The sequence below is a fragment of the Babylonia areolata genome, chromosome 1, assembly GCF_041734735.1.
Source record: "Babylonia areolata isolate BAREFJ2019XMU chromosome 1, ASM4173473v1, whole genome shotgun sequence".
NCBI lineage: Eukaryota > Metazoa > Mollusca > Gastropoda > Neogastropoda > Buccinidae > Babylonia > Babylonia areolata.
In genome coordinates, this window is record NC_134876.1 from 31572107 (window position 1) to 31586278 (window position 14172).

The 14172-nt window shown below is 35.9% G+C and overlaps 1 protein-coding gene across 1 annotated transcript in view; it reads left to right on the forward strand.

Moving 5' to 3' along the window:
* Window positions 1–9450, forward strand: part of LOC143281785 (soluble calcium-activated nucleotidase 1-like) — a 10912-nt gene extending 1462 nt beyond the window's left edge. Inside the window, exons 2-3 of the mRNA XM_076587084.1 lie at window positions 996–1199; window positions 2776–9450. Of these exons, the coding sequence (XP_076443199.1) occupies window positions 996–1199; window positions 2776–3146 (575 nt within the window). The 3' untranslated portion in view covers window positions 3147–9450. The remainder of the gene's footprint in view (window positions 1–995; window positions 1200–2775) is intronic.
* Window positions 9451–14172: the final 4722 nt, after the last annotated feature.

The window sequence follows — 14172 nt, forward strand, 5'->3', positions numbered from 1 at the left end:
TGATATAATTTCCAACTGTGATAGAACCACTTGCATGAAATTAACTATTATAGGCAGCTCCTGCTTTTTAATAAGAGTGCAGGCATACTGTTATAAATGTAGATGTTACAAGTTGGCTAGTGAGCAGATTGTTTCGCACCAAATTGCCAGCTCAGTTTAAAATACACATGGCAACAACATGGTGTCACATGGTACTTTGCCAAGCACCCATGATGAAAGAAATTGCTGTTGAAGTACAACAATTGCTGTAATTTTTGCATCTGAAACAAAAATCTGTACATATGTGGAGATGATTTTGGTGCACAAAATTAAATGGTGTAAAATTCAGTTCATAGAGTTAATAGTACCACCTAGGTACTTGGATACTTCTGCATGATTCACAGAATAATGGATTTCCTCCCCAATACACTGTTCAAACAAATACTTATGTAAATTATTATTTATTTCAATACTGTTGCTTTATCATTTATTGATGAATTTAACTAGAAATGTTTTATTATTTATTTCAGTACTGTTGCTTTATCATTTATGGATGAATTTAACTAGAAGTTTTTAAAACTGCATCTTTTCATTCTTCATTATTTATTTACTTTTTTTTTAAACTATCAAATCAGCCAGTATCAGGGGGGAGTAAGGAAAGTAGTCTGTCAGAAAAGAATGAGTCTGTGCTTAGTAATTATATGGAGATTCAATTTATTGCATGTTTATTAAGTAGTGTATACATGTGCAAATGACCCTGAGTTTGTAAAGCACTTTGATCTTAGTCTCCAACCAAGGATAGGCTGTATATAAGTATCCATATCATCATGATCATCATCTTCATGTTATTCGCTAGTGTTCTACTTCTAGTTCTTTATTCATTTCAACTACTCAGATATAGTAATAATGTTTATTGATACTAATGATAGTATTACCGTATTAATCACTATTAATCCATAGTGATAGTGATATCATTACTTGCTAAACTTTGTCATTTTGTGTTCTTTTTGTCCCAGGATTCAAGTGTGAGTGGGCCACAGTGAAGAACAAGCGCCTGTATGTGGGAGGGCTGGGGAAGGAGTGGACGACAACCACAGGGGAGGTGGTCAACCTCAATCCCCAGTGGGTGAAGGCCATTGGACCGTCAGGGAATGTGGAACACATGGACTGGCATGAGAATTACAATGCTCTGAGAAGAATCACTGGCATGGAGCTTCCAGGTATAATCCTGTGGTAGTGATTTGTGGTTGAAAAAGACAGTGTGTTCTGGCTTTTTTTTCCCCACAAAGGAGATAAATGATAAGACTGACTCACTGAGAATTGAGAATGAAACATTTCTAGTTTTTACTTTCAGGGTCAAGGACTCAGAGCCTTGATTTTGATTGTCAGATCATGAGCTTGCATAACAAAGATAAGCTTATCTTTAAATTAATGTAATGCTTATGCTTTGGTTGGCATGTGCGCATACACACATGGGTGCACACTATAGAGATACACTAGCATAGTCCATTTTCTTTCATGTTTTATTCAGTATTTTGCCTTCCACTTATCTTTCCCTGCACTGTATTTTAGTGTACTTACGAAATAGTATTATCATTTTTTATTTATTCTTTTTGTATATATATATATATATTTTTTTTTTTTTTTCACTTCTTCTTTCTTTTCTTTTTTAAGGTTTTTTCCCTCAAGGCATAGCTAAGCACATTGGGCTACACTACTAGTAGGTCAGGTACTATTTAGCAGATGTGGTGAGCATATATGGATTTGTCCAAATGCAGTGACGTCTCATTGAGAAATTGAAATCTATTTGTAGTATAGTTCTTTGTGAATTTGTTGATACTTCCGATCAAAATAGGTAGTTATTGAAATTCTGTCATAAATTTTTCTAATCTATAAGGTTAACATATGAATATGTGCAGACCTGTCAGTGCCTTAATCCTGTTTGTATTCTAAAAAGAAGATTAAATATGCTCATGAAAGATCCTATAAATCATGTCAGCAGTCAGTGAGTTATAGAATAAACAAAAATTAATAAAGTAATGTTTAGTCAGTTGTATCCTGCTAAGACCCTCAGAATAACAGAGGAGGAACTGCTGTTTTGGCTATATGGGCTACAATTTGATTACAGTGGAGTGTTTTGCCGAGTTTATATCCCCACTGTCTCAGCTAAGAGGGCTTTAGAACAGTTGGAGTTTTAATGGTTTCCAAAAGGCCAGCTAGATTCCAAGGCTGCAGCACTAAGAGCCAGTGCAATCTTGCCTCCTAGTTTGAGATCCATAGTTCTTCACAAAAGACTGGACTGTTAATGAATTTTCCGTTGCACTGAGAAACCATTATCTTACAGCTCTCACTTTGCTGTTGGCCCAGCTGTAGAATACCCAAGAAGCATTCACTGAAAATGGAGAATAGCTACCTGCATGCTAGTGCATGGTGGGATAAAACGGTCAGATATTTAAAAATCCACTCATGGATGTGACTGAACCTGGGAGTTGAAAGAAGAAGGAATATGTATCTTTGTATGCATGTTTATGTCTCATTTGCCATTGCCTGTGGATGTGCAGTTTGTTTACTATTTCCCAACAATCTGTGTGCTTTATATATATATATATATATATATATATATATATATATATATGGGTCATTCATATAAAAGAAAATGATAGTACCAGACCAGAGGCACTTTCATTACAGTTATCAGGGATGTTCAAGTAAGAATAATAATTTTCCATTGCTTTTATGAATAGTAAAAATGTATTGAAATATTATGAATCATTTGGATGCTAACATTTGTTTTAGGATATCTGATACATGAATCTGCTGTGTGGAGTGACATCCATCAAAAATGGTTCTTTCTTCCTCGTCGGGCCAGCACGGAGAAGTATGATGAGACCTTGGATGAAAGGAGAGCAACCAATCTGCTGTTCACTGCTGATGAAAACTTTCAGAACGTTGAAGTAAAAACTGTTGGCAGGGTCCATCCCACTCATGGGTTCTCTTCCTTCAAGTTTGTGCCGGGAACTGAGGACACCATTATTGTGGCTCTGAAAAGTGAAGAAGACAATGGGAAGATTGCTTCCTTCATTTTGGCATTTGATATCCATGGGACCATGCTGATGCCTGAGCAGAAGATTGGAGAGGTGAAATATGAAGGGATTGAATTTATATGATTGTATATGTGTGTGTGTGCGTGTGAGAGTAGAAATATCTGTTATTGTGTGCTTGCACAAAGTTTCTGTTTGTATGGGTGTGAATGTTACCAGACATGTGCAACATAAAAAAACATCATTTATTGATATATGTATAATGTTATCTTGGACAGTTCTTGGAAGAGATGCATAAATGATATGCTTGTGTTTTGTCAGGTATGTGTATTAATACCTATTATACTGACTTGATTTATCTTTCCTATTTTTGAATTGAAATTTGATGGTGCAAAACAGGATAATACTGCATAATTTATACATTCATCTGACGGGCGCAATAGCAAGTGGTTAAAGCATTGGACTTTCAATCTGAGGGTCCTGGGTTCGAATCTTGGTAATGGCGCCTGGTGGGTAATGGGTGTAGATTTTTCAGATCCTCTAGGTTAATATATGTGCAGACCTGCTTGTTCCTGAGCCCCCTTCTTGTGTATACACAAGCAGAAAATCAAATATACATGTTAAAGATCCTGTAATCCATGTCAGCGTTCGATGTGTTATGGAAACGAGAATATACCCAGCATGCACACCCCCGAAAACAGAGTATGGCTGCATACATGGCGGGGTAAAAATGGTCATAAATGAAAAGACCACTCGTGTACATATACAAGTTAACGTGGGAGTTGCAGCCTTAAAAATGAAGAAGAAGATGTGCACATCTCCTTTCTTTTTCTCTTGATGTTTTTACAAGTGCTGGCTAAATGTAGCAACCAAGTTTGTATTGAGGTGAAACTGAGGACTTGCCCTTATTATTAGAAATTGCTTCTGCGTAACTATGTTCATCATTTTTTCATTTGAACTGAAGACCAAAGAACACATCTTCTTTTCAGAAGCATCTAATGAAAAGAAGAAGATTTCAAAAGCATGTTTCAACAAAGATTGGTTATCAGTCTTTTGGGGGTACTTTTGTACTCCCATTCTCAAGTGATAGTGGGGTTTATAACAAGAGATAGGTTATCAAATTTGTGTTTATAATTATATCTGTAGTTATTACTAGGATATCAGATTTGAATAATTATGTGTCTGCTGTTGATAGTGAAGGTAGACCCTGACCGAGCAGATAATATGTGGCAGGCGCATAGCTTTGGAAAGGTGACTGGTTCACAAAAGATGTTGTAATGTACTGGTAGTCCAGAGAGCATCTGTTAGCTGCTGTCATTTGAATTTGAAAAAAGATCCTGCCTGTCGCAGTGTCTGTCTAGAATGGCTTGAAAGACTGACAGGCATAAATTAGGTGCTGGTTGTTTTTTCTCTTTCTTTCATTTTTATATAAATTTGTGTTGTTTTTTTCTTTTCTGCTTGTTAAAACAGATACCAGTGTTTTTTTGTGGGTTTTTTTTTCCAAATATTGATTGATTCTTACTGCCATGTTGTTGTTGTTGCTACAATGTAAAACATATATAAAGAATTTTTGTCAACTGACTTTTCCCCCTGACATTTATCATTGCCACCTTAGTTTAATTCGTTTGGTTGGTTGACATGTTTGTAGACTGAATTTATAAATGTATATTTTTATGCATTAAAAAACAAACATAGATTCAAATGGTATTTATTGAACATTGGTTGGTTTGTAAAGAAATAATTCAAGTGGAATGGCCATTTACAATAATTCTTTCCTTTCCACATGTAATTTATATTTATTTACTAAAAAAAATTGCTACAGTGCTGAAACATACACGCAAACACTTAAACTAACCTTCTCAACAAACGCAAGGAAGTGCATATTTTGGACAAGTAGGAAGACGGCAGTTGTTCCAAGAGCTCAAGTTGATCTGTTGACTGACTAATCAGTTACAAATACTTTTTTGTGTATTCTGGTGAAATATTCTATGGCTACTGACCTTCCTGCCCTGTGCAAAAATACCTGTGTACAGGTGTTGATAAAGGAAATGAATTGACCCAAATACTTCAGTCAGTATATATGCTGTTTGATTTATATCTCTTCAACAGCCCTTTTTCTTTTCATGGTCCCATTCACTGCAGTATGTATTTTGAAGTTATTTTTCATGATTCCATGGTATACTAATACCACTCTGCAATATCACAATGGCATGGACCATGGAGTCTTTCAGCATACACATTTGATTTGATCTTTTACATGCATTACACAGTTAACCCTTTGAATACACTGTTGACTTTCAGCATACATCATAGAACACACAGCTGCTATGCTGTGTTAACCCTTAGCCTGCAAATAGTAATATTCCATTTGTCACGAAATTTTCACAAAAACCGGGTAGGTGTAGAGAAAAAATATTTTGGATTAATTTCTCAACTGACACAGGTGAAAGTATATTATCTGAAGAGGAAATGATAGGACAGTACAGAAGAATTGTTATGTTATAATTGAATTAATATGTGATCCTCAAGAATGTTTCAAAAATAAACATTACACATACACATGTATGAACACACACATGCACACACACACACACATGCACACACACACACACACACACACACACACACACACACACACACACACACACACACCATCCCCAGCAGAGAAATATCAGAATCAAAATCATCAGCCCAATGTAAATCCCATGATCAGAAAATAGACATACTACCACCCCCACTCCACTGCCCCTCTCCCTCCCTCTTCCCATTAGACCTAGTGTCATGATTTGCTCTGCACACTGTAATCAGACCCACCCCTGCTATCTCTAATAGGCCTGTCTGTTACACACACTGTGTTCTGTTCTTAAATCATTCAATGCTGTCTGCTAGGAAATTGGAACTCTTCTGCTCTTTGGGTGAAGAGTAGGATAATATTCCTCACCTTTTTCTTCCAAAGAATCATCAGTAGTTTATCTTCATCTTCTTTAAGCAGTCATTCTAATTTTCATTGAGCAGCAACTAAATCCTTTGTCATGGTGTTTTCTTATGCTCATACTCGGCTTGGACGAGGCGTCGCCATTTTGCTTGCCCACATAAACAATGAGTTGTTGACATGCTTCAGTCAGCCAATAATGTCACTTGAAAAAACACATTCCAGGGTGGCATAGGGTGCTTCCATTTCATTGTCAGAGTCAGGGGAACCTTGGTGAAGCTACAGCTACCAATAAAATAATTCAAAAACATTGGAAAACTTTCACAAGAAGGAGATATTTAGCTGCCATTTGAAAACGGCGTACTTGGCAGTCCAGAGGTAAAGAAATAAAGACACATGCAAGCTGCATAAATGTTGAGCTGGGAGTTTGGAAAAATCTCCACTGACAGCCTTCCAAAAACTGCTGGGATTCAAACCACAGTATTGTCTGTCAGGCCTGTCAGTAAAACCTTTGTTACTTCCCCAGCATGGTTATAGATCTAGAAGATGAAATATCACTGACACTCATACAAGATCAGAAACTGTCCTATTTGGCATTAAATTGATAAGGTATGAAACATATGCCTATATTTTAGTTTTAATGTTAGATCTGTGTTATTCTGTGCTGGTATTAGGTGATTGAATTCCACTTTTTAAAGCTGTTTTTGTTAGGTTGGTTTTAAGTGCAGCATCAAACATGCTTTTTTGTTGTTGGGATATTTGTAAACTGATCTATTTTGTTTGTTTTAGTATAGTGCTGTTCATATTGGCTAGCTGGTTTTAATGTCGTGCTGAACATTTTGGTTGTTTGTAAATTGACCTTTTTTGTTTGTTTGTTTGGATGAAGTACAACACATAGTGGTTTGTTTGAATGTAGTGCTGCACATTGTGGTTGTTTTGATTGAAAATGAAATAGAGGGTCCATTAATTCATGGTTTGATAAATTGAATTGTTTCACTTTTAGATGTATATGTATATATATACACACAGTACTGATAATGTTCACTTGAGAGTTGTGAGTTTTCACTGTTTCAGACACATGTTCAGACTTTTAAGTCAGAATGTTGGTAGTCATTTTTTCTAACACCTGGAGGAAGATCTTGTGAGTTGTGTCATAGGATTTGATTGTTCCTTAGTAGATGTTGGAGAGATAACATGAATTTCTGGACATATTAAAACTTGTCTTGGATGTGGACACAGCCAAACTCAGCAACATCTGTCATAAATTGTTTCACACCTTGAGATCCCAGATTCCATAAACAAAATGCCCAATGAAAAAAAAAAGCTCAAGTTACGTATTGTGTATCCTGTGTTCGTTGTGACAGTGGTGACCGTGGCAATACTATAATAACACTGGGTGTGCCAGAATAAAAGAACAAATGAGCAATACTATTGTCCTGTTTAACATATGGGGAAACACTGCAAAGATACTGGAAACAAACACTGGAAAAACATATGTTGGTCACAGAAACGCCCAGGAGGAAAATAAAAGAATTGAGAAAGCACTTTCTGTTTAATAGGCAGAAAATCTAGGTTGTCCTTAAATTTATTATGTGTATATAAGAAAATGACCCCCCTCCCCCTCCTCCCTCCCCTACACCTGCTGAACTATGTGTATATGACACAAGAACAGTCTCCAGATCTATGTAAAACTCAAAGTTGATGAGAACTAATGTTGTCAGTTATGTAGATGAAAGGCTTATTCTTTAGTTTTCAGAATTGTTTTCAGTTTTTCTTGTTCAGCTTAATCTAGCTTACAAAACTGTCTCCATACTTTTGAGAGGAAAAAAAAAACATTTTATTCCCAGATTCAGTTCGCTTTCAACTTAATCTACCTTGTAGTCTAGATATCTGTGCACAATCACAGTAATATAATTCTTATTAGGAAGGCTTCCCCACATGTAACTGGGATTAATCTAAATAGGCCACCTTTTCTTCTCTGAAAAACCAAAGCTTTTTTCACTTTTCCCTCCAGCTTTTGTTGCATGCTCTTACTGTCTTAGCTGCATGAATTGGAGCATTCAGTTGCCAAAGAGTTTTTTTCTTCTTCTGCATTCTAATACACCTTTGCTACATATATTTCTCATGTTGATATTGTAAAGCTGAGATGTATATAATTATGTAAATCCATATCAGTTAATTTATATCCACTCACCATTTTTATTGTCATTGCATTCTGTGTTCTTCAGAGTGTAAATGATTTTACTATCAAACCTGCTGAATTAAAAATATTATTTTTTATTGCTTATCCTTGTTGTTTTGACATACTTTAAAACTTGAAAATATTATGATCAGATTGATTGTACTTAACTGATAATGACTGAGGAGTCTGACGAACCCAGGGTATTGAAACATTCTCAGTAGCAGTGAACTGCCAGAGACATGAAGCTGCACAGTTGTTGTCTCATGCTGCTGTACACTGCATTCATGCTTTGCTGCTGTCTCACACTTTGGAAAACCCAAAGAGATGTGAACAAAGAAGTAAATGCAGTGGCTAACATTGAAAGATTCCAAGGTCTCTGAAGCAGTCTGTTAAATATAGACAGCCTCTAGCAAGTTGCACTGTGGTATTGTGTCTGTAATTTGATTTGCAGGGTTTAATTGTTGGTTGTTGTTGTTTCAAGGGTCATTGTCATTCTTATTTTGCGATCCTTTTATTCAACCCCTTTTCTTAGTGGACCATTCATATCCTTACATTTTAAGTTCTATAAGTCCCTGAGAGCATTTGACTGTAGTCAAGGGAAGGGTGTTTTTTTTCTTTGTTTCTTTATTTTGTTTTATTTTCAGTATAGAAAATTATATGTTTTCACATGTTATTGTGCATATACTTATATATTTGTTTGTTAAATGTAGTTCAAAAGGGATGTGTAACATAAAGGTAGTGAACATTTTTGCAACATTTGCAAACTGAACGTGGGGATGTCTGGTGTTATATTCTGATGAACATTTTATTAGCATAAAACTGTAATTTTTTGTTTTTATTTATACTAATATGTGTATGTGTGTGTGTGTGTGTGTGTGTGTGTGTGTGTGTGTTGATCTCACTCACATTATGCCACCTCTTGTAGCTTTCTGTAAAACTTGATGTAACACGAAAGGCCAATGAAACTGTAATATGGCAGTGGGTACTACGTAGGGTCGGTTATCCTGTAGATTGTGTCATATATCTCTCTCTGTATATATATCACTTGCCTGTGATTTAATGTTTTCAATTAGAAATGCTGTGATTTGCATCCACTGTAAATTATACAGAACTGACTATGACAGAAAGCAATATGAAACCTTGACTTTTGCTATGTATTTATATAAGAAAAAGAAAAAAAAAAGAGGGGTCAGGGGCCTTGTTAGTAGAAACAGTTATTAAAGATTTTTTATCTTCATTTATGATTGAATTTGCTCAGTCTTGAAATGTCACAGTATGCTTTGGCTTGTTGAAATAAACCTTCATTCACTTTGGAATGGGCATTTTTGTTTGTTTGCTTGCTTGCTTTGGTTTTCAAATGGACAGTGCAGTACTGACGACCCCAAATAAATTTAGAATGTACCATATCTCAGATGGGAATGTACATGAGGGTACAGATGGTAAGTTGTTGATCATTTTTGTTGTTGTCGTTCAGTATTTCTTAATTTCATAACTACGAGTAGATAGAGCAGAACCCAAGTGGTTAGGTCTGAAAACAACAACAAACCAACTCCCAGACACTGTGATTTGGTACAAATGACACGCATTATTTTTCTCTCCTTTGTGATAAACCAACTTGGAGAAACAATTTACATGTTGAGATATATGATTTCATTCCTGAAACGTAATCTAAATAGTTGCACATTTGTTAGTTACCATAAAAGAAATCAAGTCAAAAGTTGTCAAGGAGTGTTGCAGAAAAGAATGTATAGATCTAGTTTTCACTTGAAGCCTGATGTAAGAAAAAGATTTTTAAAAAAAAGATAGTAATATGTTAGCAGTAATATGTTAGCATACTGGTATATCTTTACAGACAAATCACATGAGGTTTTAAGTGCAGATTTTGATATTGGTTCATGAGAAATTCACCTATAAGAAATCTATAAATGAAATTTGATTTTGAACATGGGTTATTCACACATGCACAATCTATCTTCTGAGAGAGAACAGAGAGAGAGAGAAGTGTGGGGTTTCCCAAATTTCACTTGAAAAAAAACAACAACACCTGATTATTTCGTTGCTAGTGAGTGCAACTTTGGCATTTGTTTCAGGATCAAAGATTAAATCCTACCAACGAAAACAAAGTATAATTGCCTGAATTTGGTCATACACGTAAAAGCCCTCTTGTAACAACTGGGGACCCCATGAATGCACACGAAGATGGACCAAAGATACTACACTGGTTTGAGAACAGATGATATGAAAATCTACATCGTATAAAACCATAACTGCTCATGGACCATAACGGCCACATCAGGGTTCAGACACTGAACACCTCATAAAAATGATAATATGAACACCTCATCAAAAAGATGATGATAAAACCATGCTGGTTACTAATTACAGATGCTCGCAAAGTTCACACATCCCTCTAAAATCAGGTGGTAAACATTTATGGATAACTGTAGGGAAGTGAAATCTTAACACAGTTGTGGATTGTGTGCATCAAATGTCATGCAGATCCCATTGCTGCCCAGCTGATAGAATAACTTGGCTTCTGATAGTTGAGTTTATCTCAAGCCATGGTCCTCACCATCAAATTGGCGTTACATGTTGAGTGTTTGTGAGGAATATGCGAAACACAGTTGCTTTTTTTTATCTTCATCTTTTTTTCCTCTCCAAAGAAGGCTTGTTAAGACCTGACTGAATCTGTCAGACGTCAGTCCAGTCATTACATTCCTCTGTGCTGTTACCACTCTACAAAATTGGCAAATGAATGACAGTTATGGTCGTTTTTTTGTTGTATGTTGTTATTATTGATTTCTTTTGATGTCAGCCTCATCAGGAGCCTGAATGACAATGTAGTTACTGGGGGTAGTCACGCTGAAAGTAATCTGCAGTTATTGGGATTGGCTTCTGGATGGTTAAATTTCTGTCCACAACAGCTTGACAGTTGCAATAGCCAAGTGATTAAAGCGTTGGACTTTCAGTCTGACAGTTCCAGGTTTGAATCTTGGTAATGGCGCCTGGTTGGTAAAGGGTGGAGATTTTTCAGATCTCCCAGGTCACAGCATATGCCGACCCACTAGTGCCTGAACCCCCTTCTGGTGTAAATGCACGCAATAGATCAAATACACATGTTAAAAACCTGTAATCCTTGTGAGAGTTCTGAGGGTTATGGAAACAATAACATACCCAGAAAACACACAACTCCGAAAACAGTATGGCTGCCTACATGGTGGGGTAAATGACCAAAACTGTCATACACATGTAAGTGTTAAATGTTTGTATGAGCATGTATGTTTGCATGACTGAAACTGTTTGAATGACACAGGAAATGAATTATGAGTGCCCAGTGGCAGCTGTAAGTCGGCTCAACCCAGATAGGCAGCCTGTTGTGCAAATGTGTGTTTGAAAAGTGCTTTGAGCTTGGTCTCTGACCTAGAACAGGCGCTATGTAAGTATCCATATCATATATCATAGCTTGAAGAATGAGCAGGATATCAAATATTTACAAGAAAGTCTTCGTATATATATTTGACTTCCAGACAATGAACAAGAACCATGTCAACAAAATTGTCCAGTTGGTAGATGAGGTGATCATCATATGGAAAGAAGCAGGTTATTTCCAAGCTTAACATCAAATATTTACAAGAAAGTCTTCATATTTATATTTGACTTCCAGACAATGAACAAGAACCATGTCAACAAAATTGTCCAGTAGGTAGATGAGGTGATCATCATATGGAAAGAAGCAGATTATTTCAAAGCTTATCACTTGAGTTTTGGAGCCTTCTGTCAAGATTTTTTATGCTGGAAAATGTAAGGCACAATCTGTAATAAAAGCCAAAGAACTGTTGCTATATTTTCTGTGTTTAGCAAGATCAGAGGACAACAAAAGTCAGAAGCATCTTCATGAGACTGTATAGGAACTGTTCAACTCTGAGTAGTGGTGGTAGCTGCCTTCACTTTCACGTTCTTGAGGCCTACATTCTGTGCTCCACAAACCCAGCTTGTGATAGAAAACTATTCATCAAAAAGCTGTTTTTGCTGTCTCTGAGAATCTTACTTGGAAATCCAGTGCTTCTTGAAATCTTGTGGGAATTCATACAATACATAGTTATTGCATCTAACTCAAGTCTATCACCCAGAATATACTTTAATGATGTTTGTGTTAATTCCACTGATCTAGACTGATCACTTCCTCTACATTGCAGATCATGTACACAACGTAAGCTGTTGGTGGGTTATGCCATGAAGAAAATCCTTTGTATTCTGTATCAGTAACCCATGCAATAAGTATGGGAGGTTGGCTGATATTTCAGATACATTAAATTAACAAATGAATGAGTTGAAATACAAGGGTAATTGTTTACGTCTTTGAAGCAATAACATTTTTGATAAGATTAGTATACGACTGGATGTGATGTAAAAGTGCCTAAAATCTTTCTAGACTTTGCAATAATTGTTATGACTAGTTATGGTTATTTGCATTAGAATTTTGCCATCCATAATTCTTTTTAAATGTGATTCATTGTAATTTTGACCCCAAAATATCAGTGAATACATATTCATGCATGGGAGAGAATCCTGCTGTCACTGACAAAAAAAGTTGTATGTCCGAAGCTGAATATGTAACAGGAAGCCAAAGACATCATTCAACACTGGTTTTTACCGACACAGGGACAACCTTATGATAAGAAGAAAAAAAAAACCACAAAAAACAAACACACAAACTGTAAAACATATCTGAATATGTAAATTCAAATTGGGTGGCAAAATACAGGTACCATATGAATAAGACTGGGGTCGTAAAAATAGCAGTTTTCCCAAATTCCCTTTCAGTATAGAGTACTCTAATTTTTTGAAAATTCTGTAATAGAAATTTTACATTTTGCTTGTCTCTGACCACCGCTCAAGACTTGACTGCGGATGGTTTTTGTGATGATCTATTTGTTGGTGCATGGAAATCGTGAGTTGCCCGTTGTCAATTTTTTGTTTGCCATTTAATTTAGTTAATGTATTATTACATGATTCTGTTTATATGTTGTGATTTTTAGTCCTCCAGTGAAAAATGCGGCACAATGGGCCATATCAGCAATGTTCTGGGTTCATGTTCAGTGATACAGTTGTGATTTTGCCAAATCCGTTTTCCTTTTTTCCCTCTTGGGTTCATTTGTTCATGGTTTTAATGGATTTTTCTTTATGGCATGTTTTTCTAGTATGGCTCCTTGAGGGTGGATGTGTTTTAAACCAGATTAACATGATGATGTAACATTTTTGAAAAAAGTACCGTTACGTTTGCAGTGCAAACTTTGTATTTGCAATAACAAGTTGCCAACATAACTATCATTGTGAGGTAGCGTGTGTATGTGTAACTGTTTACTGCTGTCTTTTACTTAAACAAAGAATGCACACATAACCGGTAAAGTTAATGTCACTGAGTTTAAGTTTGTTTTTCACTGCCGCCTTGCACTCCAAAAGGCATTATATTTGGATTGACTGTCTCAGCTTTCCCAAATAATCCAAGATAAGAGCAACCTGCTCAGACTCGCCTGTTAAATCTAATTTAGATGGATGACAATTAACACTCATCAGTGTGGTAATAAATTTTTCCATCCAAAAGTCATTCATTAATTGTTTTCGTAGGAGGCAGATGAAGCCCCGAAACAAACATTGACGTAGTTATGCCACTGATGGGGTTCAAACTATCAGCCTCCTAGTTCTCAATCCACTGCTACAGTGCCTCAGCAAATGTTGGGTTATTTCTATCTTTGTCATGGGAATAAATGTTAACTGTTTTCTGTTTTGTCCCCATTGAATGCACCCAAAAAAAATGTTATTTTATGATTTTTTTTTTTGACATGGATACTGTTCCTGAAAGGTTATGTCTACATGCAATGATATAAAATAATTCAAATTCTGTGATTAATTCTGTATAATGAAACAAGAGAAATAAAAGTTATGCAATAACAAGAGTGAACAATGTGATGGCACTGTAGCAATGCATCTAAGATGCATCTAAGATTATAATTGTGTTTATGTCCAAATCATTAACT